Source organism: Fundulus heteroclitus, unplaced genomic scaffold, assembly GCF_011125445.2.
Source record: "Fundulus heteroclitus isolate FHET01 unplaced genomic scaffold, MU-UCD_Fhet_4.1 scaffold_164, whole genome shotgun sequence".
Classification (NCBI taxonomy): Eukaryota; Metazoa; Chordata; class Actinopteri; order Cyprinodontiformes; family Fundulidae; genus Fundulus; species Fundulus heteroclitus.
Genome location: NW_023396576.1, coordinates 320,387 through 341,229, shown reverse-complemented (window position 1 = coordinate 341,229; position 20,843 = coordinate 320,387). Strand labels below are relative to the sequence as shown.

Below are 20,843 nucleotides of genomic sequence, written 5' to 3'. Positions count from 1 at the left end.
TTAAATTCAGCCTTTTAACTAGCATCATCTGCACTTTTAATTATTGCCCCTCAGTCCAAACACAGCTGATGCAGAACATCATCTGTGAACATCAGAGAACTATTCAGCACCGACCACAGGACATATCCCACAACAGCTGCTGCTTTCCCACATTTCCTCACACCCCTGAATCACAGATCACACCTAACATATTTATCTCTACCAGTAACAATGAAAGTTGGGTAATGAGACGCTCAAATGTTTGACATGTGGGCTCTTACCGTGCATACTTTAGTTTTGCAACTTTTCCTTTGTAATTGGATTAAGGCTTGTAGCTCAAAAAAGCTGCTTTATTTATCTCTAGGACTGACTAACAGTGACGTTATATAAGAAACTTTAGCATCAAAGCATCTCACAATGGTCACCCATGGTCATCCAGCTCCTATAAATGTTTGATAAAGCAAAGATTCATATGGAGATGGGTAATTAAGGACAAAATTTGGAAAACTGACCTGCACCCTGCCATTGGTTTAGACATGTTTGGTTGTGGGCCGAGGCTGCATGCACTTTGCACCAGTGCAATGACTGCTTGGGGCAAAAACTGTCATTCAAGCAAAGTAAACTTTTTGCAGCATTAGAAGTGGCGCTCCTAATGTGACCAGTTACATTGCCAGGGTCTAACAATGGGTCTAAGGAGTTCATCCTGATACCTAATGGCTGTCACTGTGCCATTATTAACCTGTACAGGTCTGTTTGTCCCTCCATGGATATGCCTTCCCTGACCAACACTGAACCGTTACCAAACCAGTCATCCTGAACGATGTTGCAGGCAGCGAAACGTTTACCGCAGCTTCTCCAGACTGTTTCATGTCTGTCCATCAGCTCAGAGTGAACCTGCCGTCATCTGTGAAAAGAACAGGGCGCCAGAGCTGAACCTGTCCATTTTGGGGATCTCTGGCAAATGCCAGTCAAGCTCCACGGTGCCGAGCAGTGAGCACAGGGCCCACTAGAGGATGTCCGGCCCTTAGGTCACCCTCATGAAGGCGGTTTCTAACGGTTTGCTCAGAGACATTGATACCAGGGGTGCACTGGAGGTCCCTGTAGGGCTCTGGCAGGACTCATCCTGCTCCTCTTTGCACAAAGGAGCAGATACCGGTCCTGCTGATGGGTTAAGGACCTCTGACGGCCCTGTCCAGCTCTCCTAGAGTAACTGCCTGTCTCCTGGAATCTTATTTTATGATCTTGAGACTGTGATGGAAGACACAGCAAACCTTCTGGCAACAGCACATATTGATGTGGAGCTGGACAGCCTGTGTGACCTCTGCAGCGTCCACGTATCGCCTCATCCTACCAGCAATGACACTGAACCTGATCAAATGGAAAACTACTGACAAGCTGTCAAAAAAAGGGAAAAATCTGTGTGGACTCCACCAGCAAAACCATTCCTGTTTTTGTGGTCGTCTCATTGTCCCTTTAGTGTAGCTGTTGTTAATTTAATTAACACCAGAACAGACAAGGCTGACCAGATCGATATTCCTGAAGTTTAACTGACTTGACATTATTCTCTGATTTAAAAGTGTTCCCTTATTTCCCCCTTCCATTTTGAACAGTGTAGCTATGGTTGTGTTTTTCCATATAATAGGGGCAAAACAGCTGTTTTTTTTATGTCAGAAATCTGCTTTAAAAATAAAATGATTGGCTTTGGAAAAGGAAATGTCTCGTATGATAAAGAATTATGGATTTTCTTACTCTAAATTATTTTTAAACATTTGCTATTTATATTGAAAAGAAAAAGGATGCACTTATAGAAACATTTTATTTGATCTTTTTTTCCTTCAAGTGTTAAATGCACCAGTCAACATGAAGGCAAAGGTTGAATGTCACTCTGCAGGTACTCGGAGTGAAGACATGTCACATTTCCACCTTCACCTTCACTTCAAAGATTGGCTTTTTGAGATCTTTTTCTTCAGCTGGCGTCAAACTCTGACAGCTTCTTAATAAAATGTGTGAGTTGTGCAAAACATTTTGTCTAACAATAGAGCTGTAAGGCACAAAAGATTCCGATTTCACCTCAATAGATTCAATTAAATGTTGAGTAATGTTGAGTCAGTAAAGCTCTGCAAATATAATTTAAAATCCCATTTTCGTGTTTTAGGATCCAGGAGTTATTTCCCAGCATCAGAGCCTTTGTTGTTTATTGAAAAGGCCATATGTGTATTTTGTCCAAGCTTTTTCTAGTAAAATTAGAGTAAACGCCTCAAGGAAAAAAAGCTCATCCTTATTAGTTGCCTGAATGCAGCGCTCTTTGTCGACGTAAAATACTTTTACAGATATAATTTTTAAGCAGAGACTGTTAATGCCAGGAGAGTTTAGAGCCATTAAGACATAAATGGTGAGCAGGAACATCCCACATGGGCATCAGCTAACAGACCCTGCTACTGTAGCAGTGTTTTCCTAAAATTCTTAGAAAGTTTTAGATGTTTTTTACATGTCTAGGCAAGTATAGAAAATGCAAAAAGACAATGGATTTTTTCTCTTGCCTATTGTCTAAAAGTTATATCACTCACTCCATCCCTCAGTATGTCTATCTACGCTTCCATCAACCCCTTCTTCGCTACGTCAATTTTTCCAGTTCTATATTAAAAACCTGACAACTATATAAAAATGTGCCATAATATCAGAGTGAGTATCTGCATTTATATCAAATATACCGGAGAACCCTGGAATATTTAATTTGGAAAGGTAGACATTTTGAAAAGCATAGGAGCCTTGTGGCGCTATTCCCCCTGTTTTGTCTGATCTTGTATCTTGAACAGCTGAATGGCAGGTTATGCTTTCAGTCATTTACCTTAGAAAGTTATAAGGGATGCTTGGTTCAGACTAACTAGCTTTTTGTTGAAAGAAAAAGACTTTAACTCCCTTCTCTTGAAGTTAATCTCCTTAATCTTGTTGCCTGATTTCAAACAGCTTTGTGGAAAAAAAATTTAGTAGCTTAGATGCTTTATCCAGTCAGAATCATGAATTATTAAATATTTTGATATGAATTTAGTTAAATAACCAGAAGGTTTTCCTTTGGTTGCATATTTGTGGATAAATGTCCCTTTTATTGCATTATTCATGGATACATTTCTGTGTTACATTACCTCTGTTCATCTGTTTCCAGTGAGCTTAAAAACACCGTTGCAGCTGCTGTTTTGATTACTAATGGAGACTTTGGCATATTCAAGTTGAGTTCAGGGGAAATTTATTTCCTTCCACAGATTTCTCATACTTTATTCAACATATGCCATTACGAAGACAGACAGGAGTAAATACACATTTAGTCAACATATTTATTAAAATCCATCTTTTTGATTCAGGTAAAGAAGTAAGCAGATGTTTTGTAGGTTAACTCAAAGTTATTATGACTTTAGATATAAGCGGGGGGGGGTCCTGAAAGATAAAGATTGTACGTCTGCTCAGCGGTTTGAGGAAAGCCAAGCCAGGTTTATTAGAGTGGAATAGAATATGATAGAATAATGTTTTGTCCATTAGTGGAGAAAAGTCCAATGCATTACCAGCAAAACAAGGCGCACAATAAAACAATTGCCACAATTAAAAGCCATGCAGTGCACAGTTTTGAATAAATGGGAAATCCATCCATTGTCTATGCCCGCTTATCTGTGCAGGGTCGCAGGTGGGCTGGTGCCCATCTCCAGCGGTTATTCGATGAGAGGCCGGTACACAATGGACAGATCTCCAATCTATTGCAGGACAATAATAGAGACACAGGACAAACAATCATGCATAGACACACACCAAAGGGAAATTTAGAGAAACCAATAAAATGGTTTCCTTTAGGATTTTGTTTAAACTGTGGTGATGGGTTTGGGGAGTAGGGGTAGATGATGTCATCTTTTGACATAATAAGTGATTAAAAACAGTAATTAAATGTGTTTGTAACTACAAATGACCTTTTATGAAATTAATTATAAATGTGAATACATTGCCTGAATCCACTCTACATAAAACTAACTGTACCAAAAAAACAGTTATCAGAGGCACACAAAGTGATTGAGGTGAATTAGTGATTGAAGCTGCATGTGAATCAAATTCAGGGAATTAATTAAGTGCAACATTTTCAGAGACAAAACCGACTATTTTAAAAACTATAATTATGTTCTATTTGTTACTCGCTTTGTGATCCATGGCGGGATCACTTGCACTTTAGTGCATACGTGATTCATTTGGAAATGGTGGGACTTTGCTTTCTTTTCCCTCTAATGCGGGGCTTTCAGGACGAGGCAGCAGCTTTGGTGTGCCTGTGAGACAGCGCTGAGGGAAGTAGGAAATGGCTTACACAGCAACTCTCGCTGCTGCCTCAATACAGTGACTCCAGAACGATCGTTGCTTTCACATAAAATCTCCATTTACACAAATACTTACTAGACTTGTTGTGAGGCATTTTTCAAAAGAAAGTCTCTAAATATAGCATCAAAGACGCTAAATTGGTAACGCTGAACTGCCGTCTGTGGTTTTCTTCCCTTCTGAGAGCAGCACACTGCACAGTGGCCACTAGCAGCTTTGGAGCTAGACAAGAAGAAACAGGTTAGGTTGGTTTTACAAAAGGTACATTTTTACATTTGATAATATTTAAATTTATTTCATATGTTTTTTTTTTTTAACTATGGTCAGAAGTGTGCTAATATAGGCTATAATATAGGATATATATTGTATGCCTTACATCAATATTATTTTTTTATTAAACTTAATTTTGGCAGCTTTTATTTTGCTGTGGCCGTGCGCCATGATAAATAGGAAATGTGCCTCCTAAGTTATTTTATTATGTCTTACCTGTGTTTAGAGATGATGTACCTATAAAACTGTTTTTGCAGAAACTGCCCATGTCCAAAAATACACTATTGTTGGTTTTTTTTGCTAGTTAAATCTAATTATGGCCAGTCACATTGCTGTATATAGATGATGGTATACCCTTGAAACATCTTCCTCCTCAAGACTATAATTCATGTTTGTGCTGGAAATGTACCAAAAATGTTGCTAGAATCATTTTTAAAATTTCTGTGAAGCAGTCCTGTTGCTCTGAGGTTGGATTACTCGGGCCTTCATCCTTTTATATCTCTGAGATGAAGGTCACCATTCATCTGCAGGTAACATACGGCATGTCAGTCACAAAGATGGCTGTATGCAGAAGGGTGAAGCAAAAGAAAAAAAACCAAGCTCTGACTGATGGAGTCTAGCAGTGCCATGGCTCTTCAATCAACCTTAGGACCCTTCACATCACAGAACCTCAGGAAAAAGATCCGTATTCATCTCCCGGACCTGTGACACCCACTTCATTTTTGTTTTCCTGAAGGCGACCTCACTCACTCAAGATAGATCTAAACAATCTTTAGATCTTTTTTAGATTATACTATAATGGGGGAGAAAAAATAAGAAGAAAACATCCATGTTCATGTTTCAAAACAAGATTGCCTTTTCCAACTGGAGGCTACAGAGTTCCCGTTGAACTATGAAATGAAACAAAGCCCATCTATATCAGCTCAGCAGCTGCTTCTTTTGAACTTTCATACAAAACCTTAAGGCTTTCTATAAATGCTCCTCCTGATGAATTTGTCTTATATTCTGTGGCTGTTTTCGTTTTTCTTCTCCTGGTGAGCCGACACAACCTAAGGCAGATGAAACAAACGCAGGGATGTTTTTTTTTTTCCTGTTAATGCATTGTGTATGCAAATTGGAAATAATGTTTTCCATTTGTTTTACAGGAAACCCCGAGAGCTGGGCCTGGACGTTATACAAGGTGAGATTTGTATATTGATTTAGGTTAAAAATAAAGTCTTAATTTTGACTTATCTGTTAGGAGAATTAAAAAAAAGCCCACAGATAGTAATTGCAAGAGTTCCTCTGAAAGTGTTTGTTTAGATTTCTCCAAGTTGTTTTCTTCCTTGGATACAGCCTGTTTCTTGCTGTTATGGTTCAAGAAGGATGATGGCTGATGGCTGTGTTTTGAACAGTAGCTGACAGGACACCATCTGGACCTATGACACTTTGTTCAGGCCATCACTTCCCTGCTGTGGCAGGCATGGAGTGCTGAAAGTAAATGGCTTGCTTTGAAAGGTTTTGAGGAAAATGACCGGGTCGGTTCGGTTTAGCTTTGCTCTGGCATTTGATGAAAGGCTTTCGAACTTCTCCCTCCCATAAACCTTTGTCCCTTTTCCTCGCAGACATTTTTTCCCCCAGTATACTGTTTAGTATCATGGTTAAAAGACAACTATGCATTTATTTTACTTTATTACCAAGTTTGCAGTACAGCAAAATATTCTGTTTTGCTTTCTGTGCAATCAAAGTGAGCAGTTGTAGTCCAGCCCCGAGTCTGTTTCTCAGGCCGGCATTCAATCTGTCTGTGTAATTATGGCTTCTGCCCCATCAGCTGGACTGGCTACACTTGGATGCTCTGCAATTCTGCAGCAGATAACCTGCCAGGTGGGCAAGATGGCCAAAAGAACGACAATACAAAGCACCGTCTAATTTACTGTCTTCAATGTCTTCGATAAAACTGTCTTTGTGCAGGTTTATCATTTTAAGGCACATCTGTTCGATAAAACTCTTTAAGGCAAATTTTTTTTCTTTAAATTTCACCTTTGTGATGATCGGTCGGCTAATAAAGACATTTTTGACGGCTCTTGATAAAGACAAAAACTCTCAAACATCAAATTACTGCTCTTATTTTGAAAAGCAAAATAACTTACAAAGCAAAGAATGAGATTTAATGCTATATAGTTAACTCATAAATATTTATGACTGGCAAGCAGAATTCAGCATCACACCAACGTAACCTGAGTAAATTAACAAAGTAGTTTTAAACTGATTTCATGTAGGGGGAAAAAAGTTAAAAACAAACTGTAAAAGAACCCCCCCCCCCCCCCCAAAAAAAACCCCAACAAAAAACAACTGAATAACTTTAGGTATTTAATTGCTTAGCGTCATCATGTTTGAGTTTACTTAATCTTTTTTTGCGCTTCCTGACCCACGACCCTGTGCAAGATTGATAACATTTGGTTCTTTTGTCACCGTTTATAAACTGATAGCGAAAAACATCCTTTTGGTTATGTTGAGCTAGACTAATGCTGTAACATTTTAAAGAGCTTCATGACTCATTGGTTGACCTTTGAGCTCTGAGCTAAAAGATGGTTTCTTCTTTTTTTTGAGTAATGGTATCAGAGCTCAGCAGGCTGCAAATCCAATGCTTTAATACTTTGTGATGTGGCTTCCAGTGAAGTTTTGGCTTGTTCTGCATCAATACTTGAGATGGTGGAAAGACGCTGGTGTACCTGTGGCTGCTGCTGCTTCCCCTCCTGTTTGTGCTTCCCCCTCTCTCCTGCTGAGGCTCCCAGGAGCGTGTGATCGGCTCAGCCTCTCACTCCCTCAGACCTAACTCTGCAGGGTGCTAATGGGCCACAGTGTGATATTTAGTCTTGAGGCCATGGATGTTTAGGCTCGGCTTCGGCCCCTGCTGTGCATCCTGGAGAACCCTTGTTGAGTTTGTTGAGTGTTTCTGAGGGCCAAACGGAGACAGCAGGAAGAGATGCATGAAAGGAGACAGAGGGCTCTTTAGAGGCGTCCAGTTAAGATAATTTTTTTTTTTATGTATACCTTTCAGCATGCTCTTACACCCTTGCATGTTTGCTCTTGGAATTGCTCAAGCTGAAAAAGAAAATGTTGCCTTGAAGAGCTGCAAGAGACCAGTGAAATGTACCTTGTCTGGATGAATAGAGGCGCCAAGAAGAGAGCTTCAAGGACTTCCTTTGGATCAAAAGCAGTGGCTTCTGCAATCTTTGGCTCTTTGTAGGAAGGAACAAAAATGAGCCGCTGGTTCTGTAAATGTCACCGTACAAAATTGTCCCTGCTGTGTATTATAAATGGCAATGTAGTCTTGGAAGCTAAAGGACTGTTTTGCCCTAATGAGATTTTGATTTTTGAATTTTCTACAAAATAATGAGATGACAAAAGGCTTCTTGCAGATTATTTCATGCTGTTTTGTGATCGATAAAATGCCGATTTTTGACATTTCCTTTTAAGTTTTTGTAAGGTTTTTTGCATTTGAATTTGAATATAGGTATGTAACAACTTACAAGGTGAAAAATACCTTTGTCGTATCTTTATGTGAGTCATAATGGATAGATGTAATTAACTACTAGTCATAAACCTGAATCCTAACTGAGCCCATTTGTGTTTACCCATATATTTATCCAATGATTGATTAAAGGTGTTCAAATTAAGATTCACGTTTATATGCCATACCATATCAATTTTATTTATAAAGCACTTTAAACACCCACAGGACCAAAGTGCTATACACAATCTTAAGATACAAAATAATCAATCATAAAGCAATAAGCAAAAAATTGTATTTAAAAGTTGTAATAAAATTAAAGAAAATAAAACACAGTGAAGCAAAGTCAACATCTCAGATTGTGTTAAAACCCAAGGAAAGAAATAGGTCTTAAGAAGGAATTTAAAATGCTCAAGTGAAGCTTATTCCACAGAAAAAACACGGTCCTCTCTTTTCTTATGCTTGGTCTTTGACACCCTCAGTAACAACTGGTCAGCTGATCTAAGGGAACGGGAGGGTGTGTAGGGATGTAGCAGTCCAGACAGGTAGGGCGGATCAAGGCCATTAAGAGTTTTCAAAGCAAATAAAAGGCTTTTAAAACTTATCCTAAAATATACTGGCAGCCAATGTAGAGAGGCTAAAACGGGGCAAATGTGCACACATTTTCTTTTACCCGTTAAGAGACTTGAGCAGCATTGTGTACCCTCTGAAGCTGGGAAATACACAAATCACTGACTGCCTTACAGAGTGCATTACGGTAATCTAGCCGAGTGGTTACAAAGGCATGGATTACTGTTTCAAAATGCTGATTAGAAAGGATAGGCTTTAATTGTGCAAGCTGCCTCAAGTGGAAAATGCTGGATTTTACAACAGCTCTAATGTGGGTTTTCAAATTAAGTTCAACATCTATTTTTACCCTAAATTTGTAATAATACGCGTGACGTACTGGGCCAAGGAGCTAACATCAGCCAGGGAGTCTTCTCTAGAACTACCAAAAATCACCACCTCTGACTTTTCTTCATTTAGTTATAAGAAATGTAGAGCCATTTAGGCTTTCAAGTCTTCCAAACATAAAAACGGAGACTGAAGGGAGGTGGAGTCAATTTTCTTTAGCGGAACATAAATCTGTATGTCATCCACATAATGAAAAGAAACCCCATATTTCTTAAAACTATAGCCAAGAGGGAGAAGGTACAACATGAAAAGGAGAGGGCCCAGAACTGAACCCTGCAGGACGCCACCTGACGATAGAGCAGAGGACATGTGGTCATCAAGACACACAGAAAGTACGCTTGGCCAAAATAAGTTTTAAGCCAATCTACAGCTGAATGGTCAATGCCCACCCACTGTTTCAAATGAGAAAATTGGATTCTGTGGTCAACTGTATCAAAAGCAGCTGAAGGCCTCCAGTTGCAATTGAAGAGTGCACAAGGGGCCAAAGCCCCATAAAACACATCCTGTGCAGAATCTTACTCAAATCTTACAGCGCTTTGGGTGGCCAGCATGACTGGAAAAAGCGCTAGATAAGTTCAGTCCATTTACCAAACAACATTAAAGCTGGGATTCTTTGTAGAGGTGTCTTTACAGGTTCGTCCTGAATCTCAGAGTTAGAAGTACTTAGGAAAGTTGTCTGTAAGCCATATCTGTCAGTAAGGCTTCAGATTTATCATCATCACTAGCTAAGTTTACATTGACAAAAATAATCGGAATAAATGGCCGATCAGAATAAAAACACATCATGTAAACACGCCAATCGGAATATTGTGATTGGATTAGGCTCAATTGGAATGAAACTATAATCCGAATGAGGGGAGACGGTTTATGCCGATTGATAATCCGAATGTGGCAAACTGTCCCGATCATGCATGTGCACTGTGATGTATTTCGGCCTTGAGTGGTGGAAATACGTCAGGAACCAAAACTGTCGGGGCTTCCGATACAACCTTTCTGTTTGAAAAAGATAAGAGCTCAAAACGGTAATTAATTATCTGGCAGTTCCTGCAAAAAGTGCAGATAGCTCAAAATAGTATGTTTGTTCTTTTGTAGTTCCCTCAGCACTGGTCAGTTTTTAGTATTGACATTTTTCCAGCAGCCCCCTACAGACGATGAAATCTAGAGTCTCCACAGTAATTTGATTGTCAGGCAAGAAAATTTTAAAAGCCTGGCATATTGTGCTTCTGTCACTTATTGAGATATTTTACTGTGTTGGTTGCAGGGAAAGCATTTCAAGAGTTTTCCCCGTCAATAATTATTTTAAAAACACCTATAAGAGAATAAAGTGGACCCGAAAATGTTATGGCTGGTGTGTGCTCTGAGCTGAAAGGGAAAATTACGATCACAATCCTGTCCTGCTGACGTTTCATTCAAAAACATTCAAATCTATTTTTTTCTCTACAGCGTAACTACGACACACACCACTGCAATGCCAGGTGGCTATTTGAAGCCGGAATATCTCAAATGTTTCTTAATCAGAAGCCTTTTTGTACCAAAGTTGTAAATCCTTGTCTTTCTCTTTACCATTAAAGGAACAAAAGGTAGAGGGGGTGTTAATAATTCAGTCCTAATTGAAGGGGCAAACGCGCAGAAGATATTCCCACCTGTTCTTTTGATGATAGATGTGTCATCCTATTGAAGTTTAATAATGTGCCTCTGATTCATACCTTCAAACAGCCTCTGTGTTAATATAGGACACTTTGAATGAAGACGATGACGCCTGAATGTCACTCTTTTACAACTTCATGAAGGACACGAAGTTAAATGACCAATATTAAAGGTTTACATATGGTTGGTTTTGTTTTGCTACAGCAATCCAAGACAGGCGATGGAGGAGGACGCTGGTGGGAGCAGCAGACAGCGAGAAAGCCGTCAAAGCAGAGAGGCTGGAGGTGGAAGTCTGGAGAGGCGAGTGGAGGAGCTGGAGAGGGTACGTGCCCCGAGCTCTTGTTCTTCGCCTCCACAGAAACACGAGCAGTGTTGTACCTGTCAACACGCGACTAACCTCATAAAGGGAAATATCAGCCTGAAAACATCCAAAGATTTGTATTTCGCATGCAGAAAAAGGGCGAGTAAACGGAGCATCTGCTCTCAGTTGATGCTCCAGGTGAGCCAGACTGTTGGCAGGTTGTGCTCCCTGCCTGCAGTAAGAAGGTCAGACCATGTTGTTCTTGAGAGATCCTCTTTTCCTGTCAAGAAGGTGTGATTTTACTTACCTTCAGGCAGGTGATCATTGCCTTTCTACATTCACTGTATTTCAATGGGATAACTGAAGTAAAATGTTGTTGTTTGTATTCAGCCATTTTACTTCGAGGCCTCTAAATGAAATCCAGTAAAAACAATTGCATTCAGAACAGAAGGCACCTAACTAGTAAAAAGTGAAAACTCATTAAATAGCAGTATAATTACAGATATTCAGTGAAGGTCTCATAGGCTGCACACTTTTTCTATGAAGATAAATATAAGAAATAAAAGAAAACAATCTCCTGCCTTAATGATGGGGGTAAATTGAAGGGCTTGCTGCATGGTGGCACCATTCCTAATGGTGGCTTTGCAGCAAAAAATAAATAAGAGCGGTGAGGGCATTCTTTAATTGGTAAAGAAGAAAAAGTGGTTAAAAAATTAAGGTTTATTATTATTAATACTGTTATCATGGTTTTCAGCAGTGGTGTTGCAAATTAACCTGACAAAAGCCAGCTGTATGTTGCTCCGCCTAGCTCCACTCACATACATCTGGGACACCGCCGGTAGAAAGTGATTTCTCCAACCAATTTTATGGTCTGACCAATCAGGACGCAGGGCTGGAGTTTCATAGATGTGACGTAGTGGAGACGCGACCATGACGTGAGACTGTTTTGATAGCAATGGCGACTCGTCGAAGAAGCAAGCGTTAACATTGATGCTGCTATTTCTTCCGTGTTGTCCAATCTACCTAATATTGTTTTATTAAAAGTACATCAGAGAACGCCTCTGAAGGCTTTTGTTGGTGAAAACGATGTTTTCGCCCTTCTCCCGACTGGATTTGGCAAGTTTTGTTTTCCGGGGGGGATGCGCCCCGGAGCGGTTAGCTGTTAGCACGAACCATATTAGGAGGCCTTTAGTCCTCCTAATGCAGGTCGGATCGACTCCGACCCGCGGCGCTTTGCCGCCTGTCTTCCCCCCTCTTCCTGTCAGCTCACTGTCAATAAAATGCGTGCCACTAGAGCCGCAAACACATTATTTTTTTTTTTCCTGCGTCGCTATCATCAGCGTCACAGGTTAGCTTCGGTGTGAGTGGTTGAAATAGCACGTTGATAAAGATGACAGACAAGTGGCTTATCCAATCATATGCAAGAATTTTTGATAAGGCCCAGCCTTTAATAAAGGCAATTCCTATGGCGTTCCAGATGTATGTGAGTGGAGCTAGGCAGAGCAACATACAGCTGGCTTTTGTCAGGTTAGTTGCAAATAAGCATTCTCCTGAAATCATGCAGCCCAATACTAAAATTAATTTTGAGTAAGTGTTATTGCTCATTTTACACTCCTCCATTTTACTGTAGTAGTTACATCACAAACTACCTAAAACTGTCATTGGCAGAGAAAATCCTTACCAGAGACCCTAATTCCTTCAGTTCATTATTTACAAAACAAGGAAAAGTCAAAGGTATATCCCGTCTAATCATTTTCACTCTGTTATTTTTTCAAAGGAAAAAAAATCCTTTTATAATAGAAAGAAACAGTTTAAAATAAGTACTTTATCTGAAGTGTTATGTATTGAAAGACACCCAACTACACAGTGAAGTCTTTAACAATGTTGAGGCTCGGTATGGAGGACCTTATCTCAGTGTATCAGCTACAGTCACTGCCCTTTTCTCTACAAACCTCTACTTTAACAGAATCTTAGTTACACCCGGGTAAAAACACAAAGAGTAACAATCGAGAGCAAATCCCAACAAGAGATTTTACAAAGACTCTGTATCTCACCCCTAATCTCGCCGTAGCTTGTAGTTGATATTTCAAATCAAAATGAGATAATTTCAATGTTTCCCTGCTTTATAAGTAACACTGGATTGTTAAACCTAATGCCTCAATAAAAAGAGCTCCATTCAGATAATTTTCCGTATTAAGTTCTTTGTACAGTTTTTGGATTTTTGACTTTCTGTTTGAAAACTGTGGCAGGAATCCTCCACGTTGTTGGAAGAGATGACCTTTAACAGTGCAGATACGTCTTTTCCTTCTACACGGCCACTATCACACACTCAACCTCTCCCTGCTTCCAATGTGAAAAACTCCACTCTGAATCAAATGTCACACGAGTGGCTTTGGAAAAAAAAAAAAAAGGTTTTAAAGTACGTACTGCGGTGACCTCCCTGACCTCAGCGCGAGATGTTTCTCAGGGTCAAATGACTAAAAGTGCTGCGCAAACAGTGTTTTACTCTCCTTTTATTTTTGGTGCAAGTCATTTCGTTCACTTTTATGCACCACGCTGAGCTTTGATGATGGTGCTCTTTGTGTGGGAGTTTTCAGACAAGACAGAAACCTCCCACACAAAGAAGGCAGAGGTTTATGGTCGGATGTCGCAGACAAAAACAAATACCCACGAGGCATGTCACATCAAACAAATTGAACCTTGAATAGAATATTGCTCGCATTTGTGCATTGGCATAAAAGGAACACAAGAATATTGTCCTCAGGTGTCTATGTGGGAGTTCAAAGACGTAGTTATGTTCTTTTAAAAGAAAGGATGAAAAGATTTTCGTTTGAAAATGCACATATATACAGCCTCTTCATTATGTTTTACTGTTTTCTGCGCCTCAACAACTAATTACTATGGAGACGATTTCATATCTGCAGCTGCAACAGAGAAAGTAGTGTGGAAAAAAAGGGTTTGAGCGCCATTGACGTACTACAAGAACAGTTTGGAAATGTTAATCTAATGTGTTCAGAGCCTCTATCCCGCAGTCTTATTGTATAAAAAGATTGTTTTTTTGTAAGCTGTAGCGGTAGGTGGGTTTTAGGACAGACTTTTAGGAACAATTTGCTCTACAAAAGGAAATATAAGCGTTTTGTTCAGATATTCTGAGGAACTGAGGGAAGCTGTGAAATTGGAAAATGCATTCATAGGATGTTATTCTTTTCAAATGATCTAAGGTTTTAAATAAAATGTTCCAAAACCATTCAGCTAAATAAATACAGCATATAAACTTTCTATTAAAGGTTGGGTTTGTTGCTTTTGTTATCGTAATAAAAGACAGAACAGGTGAAGGGAGACTTACTGTATCCTTTTAATGTTTCTCAGCTGAACCTTCCTTATTAAAAAAGTTTGCAGTTTTACTTCTAGACTCCTTTGTAAAAACTTAGAGGATTTTGGACCTCTGTCAGATGGCCAGGAATCCTGCATATTCTGGTAACATTTGGAATTTAATTAGGACATTATCTGAAAAAATACCATGGAGGAAAACATATTTCCAGACTTCACATCCTTTCTAATTCTTTAAAATGTTTATCTATCCATTCAATAATATAGCAGCCATTATAGCCATCTTTGTGTCCATCTATCCATCTGTCCATTATCTGTCAGTCCATCCAACCAGTCCTTCTACATCCATCCATTTTTATGTCTCTCTGCAAGTCCATTCATTCATGCATCATTTTTCGACCTGCATCCGTTTTCTGTCCATTCATCTGCTTGATTGTTCGTCCATCCATTGGTCCATATTTGTCCATACATCAGTCTGTGTATGCATCTTTAGTCAATTTCCATCCATCCATCCATCCATCCATCCATCCATCCATCCATCTTTCTAAACATTTGCTTGAGAATCCATCCAGCCTTTAATCTCTCCATCCAGCCATGAGCTGTTAATTGTCCATCCGAATGTCCATGCATCTGTTTTTTTTTCATCATTTGGCCATCATCATAATCATCCATCCATTTGTCCCTCCCCCCATCTTTCCATCCGTTCACCTTTTGTTCGTGTGACTTTCCAGTCTTAGCATGTTACTTATCAAAAGCCAGCCCGCTCTAGAAACAAGTACCATAAAATCAAAGTTAACTTATGCATTTTGTTTCAGGAACTGGCTGAAAGGAGCTAGGAATCATGGTAATTTGAACCTGGAAAAATTAGGGATTTTAAACTTTGGAAAATGTGTAGAAACCTTGAATGGCTCAAATAATGGTCTGGTAATAAAAAATAGCTAGACCCAAAATCTAAGATAATTCTCTGTATAACTGTTATGCTGTTCCTTTTAAGCATTAATGCTCTTTTTATGTATTTTTGAATCACATCTTTTATGTGTAAGTAGGCTTACTAATTGCAGAGCTTCCTGTGTTTAGTGATTCTTCCTGAACCTAAATACAATCATGCGTTTCTTTAGGAGCTGGCCATTGTGCTCCAGGAGCAATCCAGGTTGCTGAAGGCCCTGCAGGACAAAGACGAACTCATTGAGAAGCAGAAAGAGGAAATCGAATTGCTGAACCTGGTAAGTGCAGCGTCTGTCATCCTCATTATTATTCTAATTTGCTCTGTCGTCTGATATTTTGAGCATTTCTTTGTCCTTGCAAAGTGTGGGCAGCCTAAAATCATTTAGCATTTTACTGAAGTTGGGTATAAGCGCTCTGAGGGTTTCATGGGCAGAACAAAATTTTTAGTCTTTATTCACATGCCTAGGTTGTTCAAACAGAAATACTTGATTTTTAAGAAGATCTCTGTTTCAAACATTGCATAAGTCAAAAACAGCTCAGGGTTCATGTTCTGCAGCAGCTCATTTCATACGTTTCTGAACATTACCTGTGAGATTGAGTAACCCTAAAGCGTTACTTTAAAAGTGTGATTAAAAACTTTCCAAGTGAAGTTCAGTTTTATCCGTGCCTTGCTATTTTAAATTCAATAAAAGTTCAGCCAAAAGCCAAACAAAAAGATCATGAAATTACAACCGTACCTACTTCCCAATCAGCGAGGTATTGTCAGACTGGTGGGAAGACAAAGATTACAATCAGCCAACGTTTTAGAGGAAAGATGTTATTTCACAGCTGGACCCCTCCTCTAAAAAAGGGCTTATGAAGTTCACCGCAGCCAGCGGGATGCAGTTCCTTTATTGTTAAATTAATTCATAATCTGCCAGATATTTTTCTTAGATATGTTTCTCACAGGTGCTCCAAAAGGTCACACTCAAGTGTGTCACGTTGAATAAATAGCTATGATGAGGATGTTTTTAGTCATATCTTTTAAATTTATTGGGGCTCTTTCAAACCTGATCCAAATAATATATAAATAATCCTTGCTTGACCCAACGGTCCACCTTTTCAGTGGCTTTTTTTTACACAGTTTATCAGAAAAGAAGTCTTCAATGGCCTTTTGATATCAGTTAAATATTTAAATATTTATACCACTTATAAACAGCATTTTGCAACAAGGACACTCTTTCTAAAGATCAACAAAATCAACGATCCCAGCGTTTACTTGATCCAAAGGACGGGCTGAAAGGAAACCTGTATTTTGGCTTCCCTAGGAGCAAATATGGCCGACATCAGAAAAGATCGTCATATCTAAACTCTTCAGAGGAAATAAATCTTTGTTTTCTGTGGAGCCAATGGAAATCTAAACAGATCAAACATGGCGGTCAGGGATGTGCACATTTTTGGCAGCGAGTTGAATGAATGGCTCCTGGTTATTATCTGTCCACTTTTGTTGCTATGACGAATGCCACGCGACCCATCTGTAAACACAAAGGGTGCAATATTGCAGGAGACATTACTCTGATAGCATCACAGGGACACACATCCTGTTATAACAGTAGAGCTTTAGAAAAGGATGCAGAAGGGAAGCATGAGAAATATCAGCGAGCGAGGCGGCTGCAGGGGCCGCATGTCAGGCTGGAGATAACGGCTGATCCAGTTGGCATCTCTGCAGAGGAAGATTGAACCCTCAGACAGCGTAGAAGTTTATTTGGGTGGGTAAAAGCCTGATAATGCTCAGATTGTGGCTTCGTATCTCGTTCCCGATAAGCTTTCGAGAGAGAACTCCTCTATCTCTTGAGTTCACATAGCTTCAAAAAGGTGTGTCATTGATCCCGATTAAATCAAATGTCTAATGAGAAACATCTTGAGCTTCAAAGGAAAAACTTTCCTAAAAAACAATATTCCCACTACCATTAGTATTCTGGCATTTAACAACTACTGAGGTCCATATCTGGCTCCTTCAATTATTAATAACTTGCTGTTGTTTCAGTAGGTTGTGCACAGTGGGCCACATTTCTCTTAGATCAGAAGCAAAATCAAAATTATATAGTTCATACTAAAACATCTGAAAAGAATTGGATTAAATTATTTGATTTAAAATAATATGATGCATTCTTGAATTTATTTTCTTTTTCTGGTGGGGGATGAGTCTCTAGAAGAGACAGATTCCAATTAGGAGACTGTTAATGTAAAGGGAGACTAAAATAATAGCAATAAAATTAAACCAGACAATAAAAAAATTGCTATGTTATTATAAAGCAAGCAAAGTAAGGTTTTGTGGTGAGTTTCAATAATTATTATATTCAGGCCTGCCCAATAGTCTTTGCCCATCTCTTGTTTTCAGGACTCTGGCTGCATTATTTTAGATGAACTGCTGCTGCCTGAATGACACCGGCGGACCAGAAAATTAATTAAAAAAGCAGCCAAAGCTGAAAGAAAAACTTAGAAAGACCTTCTGTCAATCTGAAGAAATGGTGATGACTAGTATAACTCACAAAGTCACAAAGGGGACACGACATTTGCTTAAAGTTGTGCATTAAGCTTTCACCTACAAAATAAAATAACAAATCTGGGTTGGGAAGTTTGTCCTTGTAAGAAAAAAGCCTCCCAGAATAAAGATGAAACGTTTTTCATCAGACTCCAACACGTGCCTCCTTAGGATGACTCTTTAATTTCCTCCCAATGTTGTTCAGCTCATTTTCAACAACAACACAATCATAAGCGGTGATGGAGGCGAGAATTAATGACAAGTGTGAGCTTGATGAGAGAAATCTGTAGCAACTTGGAGCCGCCGTCGTTTGCAACTAATTGACGCTGTTAATGGCTAATTTGCTGCCATCAAGACAGACTCACTTTTCAGCGAGGAAAACTCTTAACTTTCAGACTGATGGCGCACAACCTAAACCGGCCCACTCAGAGGCACAAACAGGCGGGGGTGTTGAATGTTCCTGTTGCACGAGCTACAAACACAGGTGCACTATTCCCTCTCCGCAGGACCTGGATGAGATTGAGGATGAGAACGAGCAGCTCAAACAGGAGAACAAGACTCTGCTGAAGGTGGTGGGACAGCTGACGAGGTAGAGCTGCTGCGAGCGGCCCGGACACCGAGCACCGACGTCCTGCTGGAGGTCAAATCCTGCAGCGTAGCCTTCTATCTGTTTCATTTGGAGTAGATTACTTTAGCTTGCCGTCATTCTAGTCGGATGCTGGTCATTTGCCCCATTTTCCGTTCTTTTTCTTTCATTTTAGGGATGTTTTGTACCCAACTTTTTCAAGTATTAAATGGAGCCAATTGGATGTTTCATAGGGACTTCGTCTATCAGTAACTACCAGGGAGAAGTTTTCTACACAGTTTGACAACATAATAGAGTTTAAAGTAATTTTCCACAATCTACTCCTTGTCCTTTGTTAGGAATCATGGTTCTGTGACTGTAATCCACAAAAAGTGCCAGCAAGAGGATGCGTAGTTGTTCTGGTTTGATCATAGGGGTCACGATCTGTAATATTTAATAACAGATCTTTGTGGCTTAACCAAAATAAAAGGAGTTAGGATCAAGTAGAGGACTTTTCAGAATAATAACTTCATTTGAAAAATGTATGAGATGGTTCAATGATTATTTATCCTGAAAAATAATTTCAAGGAAGTATAAAGTGATGCACAATGATTTGTGTTTAAAATGGACAGAGGAAGAAGTGAAACGGCACACCTGGGTACGAAACGAGAAAAAGGGGCAAATTTACCCAGATTCCTTAGAGACTCACAGACTTAAAAATATTTTTTTTCCCCCAATTGTCATGAATTGAGTGGTGGCGGTGGTCTGACATCTTATACATATTTAATGTAAATGTGTTGTAAATAACCTGTTTAGATTGTTCATTTTCTAGATTTCTGTTAATGCCTGAAAAAAAAATTTGAATGTATGTGCTGCAACAACTAAGCACAAAAAATATCTGTTTAGTGACTAAAACTTTCACCATGTGCAAACAACCTTGAGTTGTGCAAGCCAACTTTAATAAAGATCTCCAGCATTTGGACCAAATTAAACTTTATCACTGCAACCGTATCAGCAGCCAAAGTGGGCTTAGTGCCTTGAAGTGCATGAGACTTTTTTTTTTTTTTTTTTTTTTTTTACTTGTCAAAGCCTGGTGCTTTATTGAATAAATTGCCTTCTAGTTATTCCAATCTCTCATAAGCTCTTGGTACATTTACATCCAGCGGGAGCATCTATAAATCTTTCAAGTTGTAAATATGTCCAATTGTGACAAAGACGATTAAAGGTGTATGAGTTCTTTACTTTATGCATCTTATTAGCATATATTCTTCTTGTCAGTGTCAAAAGGCTTTAGGGATGATAACATGTTGCTACAGAGAGTTTTTCAGGTGCGTCTGAGGTGAACCACTCCTTATGATGGCCGAGTGAAACTTTAATCTGCTTTTTTTCACTGAGGTAACAGATTGGGCCTTCAGTGTCTTGCAAAAACATTCATAACCATTTTGTTACATCACAGCCCCAAACATCAATCTTTTTTTGTTCGGATTTCACGAGACTGAGTGAAGTGGGATGAAAGTAACGCAAGGTGGGTCACATCTACAGATATTTATTTTTTGTCTCCTAAATTGATGAAGGTGAGATTGAGGAGGAGCATCTGTCAAACACCAATTCTAAAGCCTTCCCACAGATCGTTAATTTGTCTGGACTTTGACTAGGCCATTCTTGTGCATGAACATGCTTTGATCTAGACCCGTCACATCTCCTCCTGGTTGTGTGTTTGGGGTTGTTGTCCCACTCAGAGGGGTGTAATATCCAGCCTGGTCATGCTGTGAGCCGACTGGGCTGGAAATTATGGGACGGAATGCATCTGCATGCCGCACTTTTCAGCTTTTTGTTAGAAATCCACTTAACCATGTTCTTCTTCTCAATCAAGTGCTACTCTATGATGGTCAATAACATGAAAAACCAATGAAATAATATGAAAAGGGTATGAATGATGTTGTCAAGGCACCTTTTGTTGTTTAGATCATTTTAATTCAGGGAGCTCCTCGCTGCAGCAGGTGATCTTAAATCGGTGATATATTCAGACATTTTGGGGTTAAAGATCAGCCCCACACAGACCAACATCACAGATCCATTTCTCTTCCCATTACTTAACGCATGTACAGAAGATTAAGTCATTTAATAAAAGTTTGATTATCTCTCTCCTCAGATGACTCGCTTGTGTTCATTAACGCTAATTCGATGTGATGATACTGTGCTGCTGAGTCGGTAATGCAATGTGACGGTAGAGCTGGTGAATGCGGAGGGGGTTAGTTCCTCCTCTTGGTTCTCTGCTGATGAGGATTGGGCACGTCAATCCCTAACCTGACTGCATCCGAGACATAAATTATGTCTCGGTTATTATGCAACTAAAGCGCATTAATTCCCCCACCTAGTGACAGAGCGAGGAGGGAAGAATCTGCATCAGACTAATGTTCTCTAAATTTCCAGATAATGGTCTCTTTCGGTGCTGGAAAGTGCTGGAGGCTCTCTGCGTAATCCCTAT

At 39.5% G+C, this 20,843-nt stretch overlaps 1 protein-coding gene across 1 annotated transcript in view; it reads left to right on the top strand.

The window, feature by feature from the left end:
• The window catches only part of LOC105937602 (PRKC, apoptosis, WT1, regulator), an 81,874-nt gene extending 62,442 nt beyond the window's left edge, over positions 1-19,432 (top strand). Inside the window, 4 exon segments of the mRNA XM_012878991.3 lie at positions 5,742-5,776; positions 10,895-11,012; positions 15,440-15,544; positions 18,297-19,432. Of these exon segments, the coding sequence (XP_012734445.2) occupies positions 5,742-5,776; positions 10,895-11,012; positions 15,440-15,544; positions 18,297-18,383 (345 nt within the window). The 3' untranslated portion in view covers positions 18,384-19,432.
• The last annotated feature ends 1,411 nt before the right edge of the window (positions 19,433-20,843 follow it).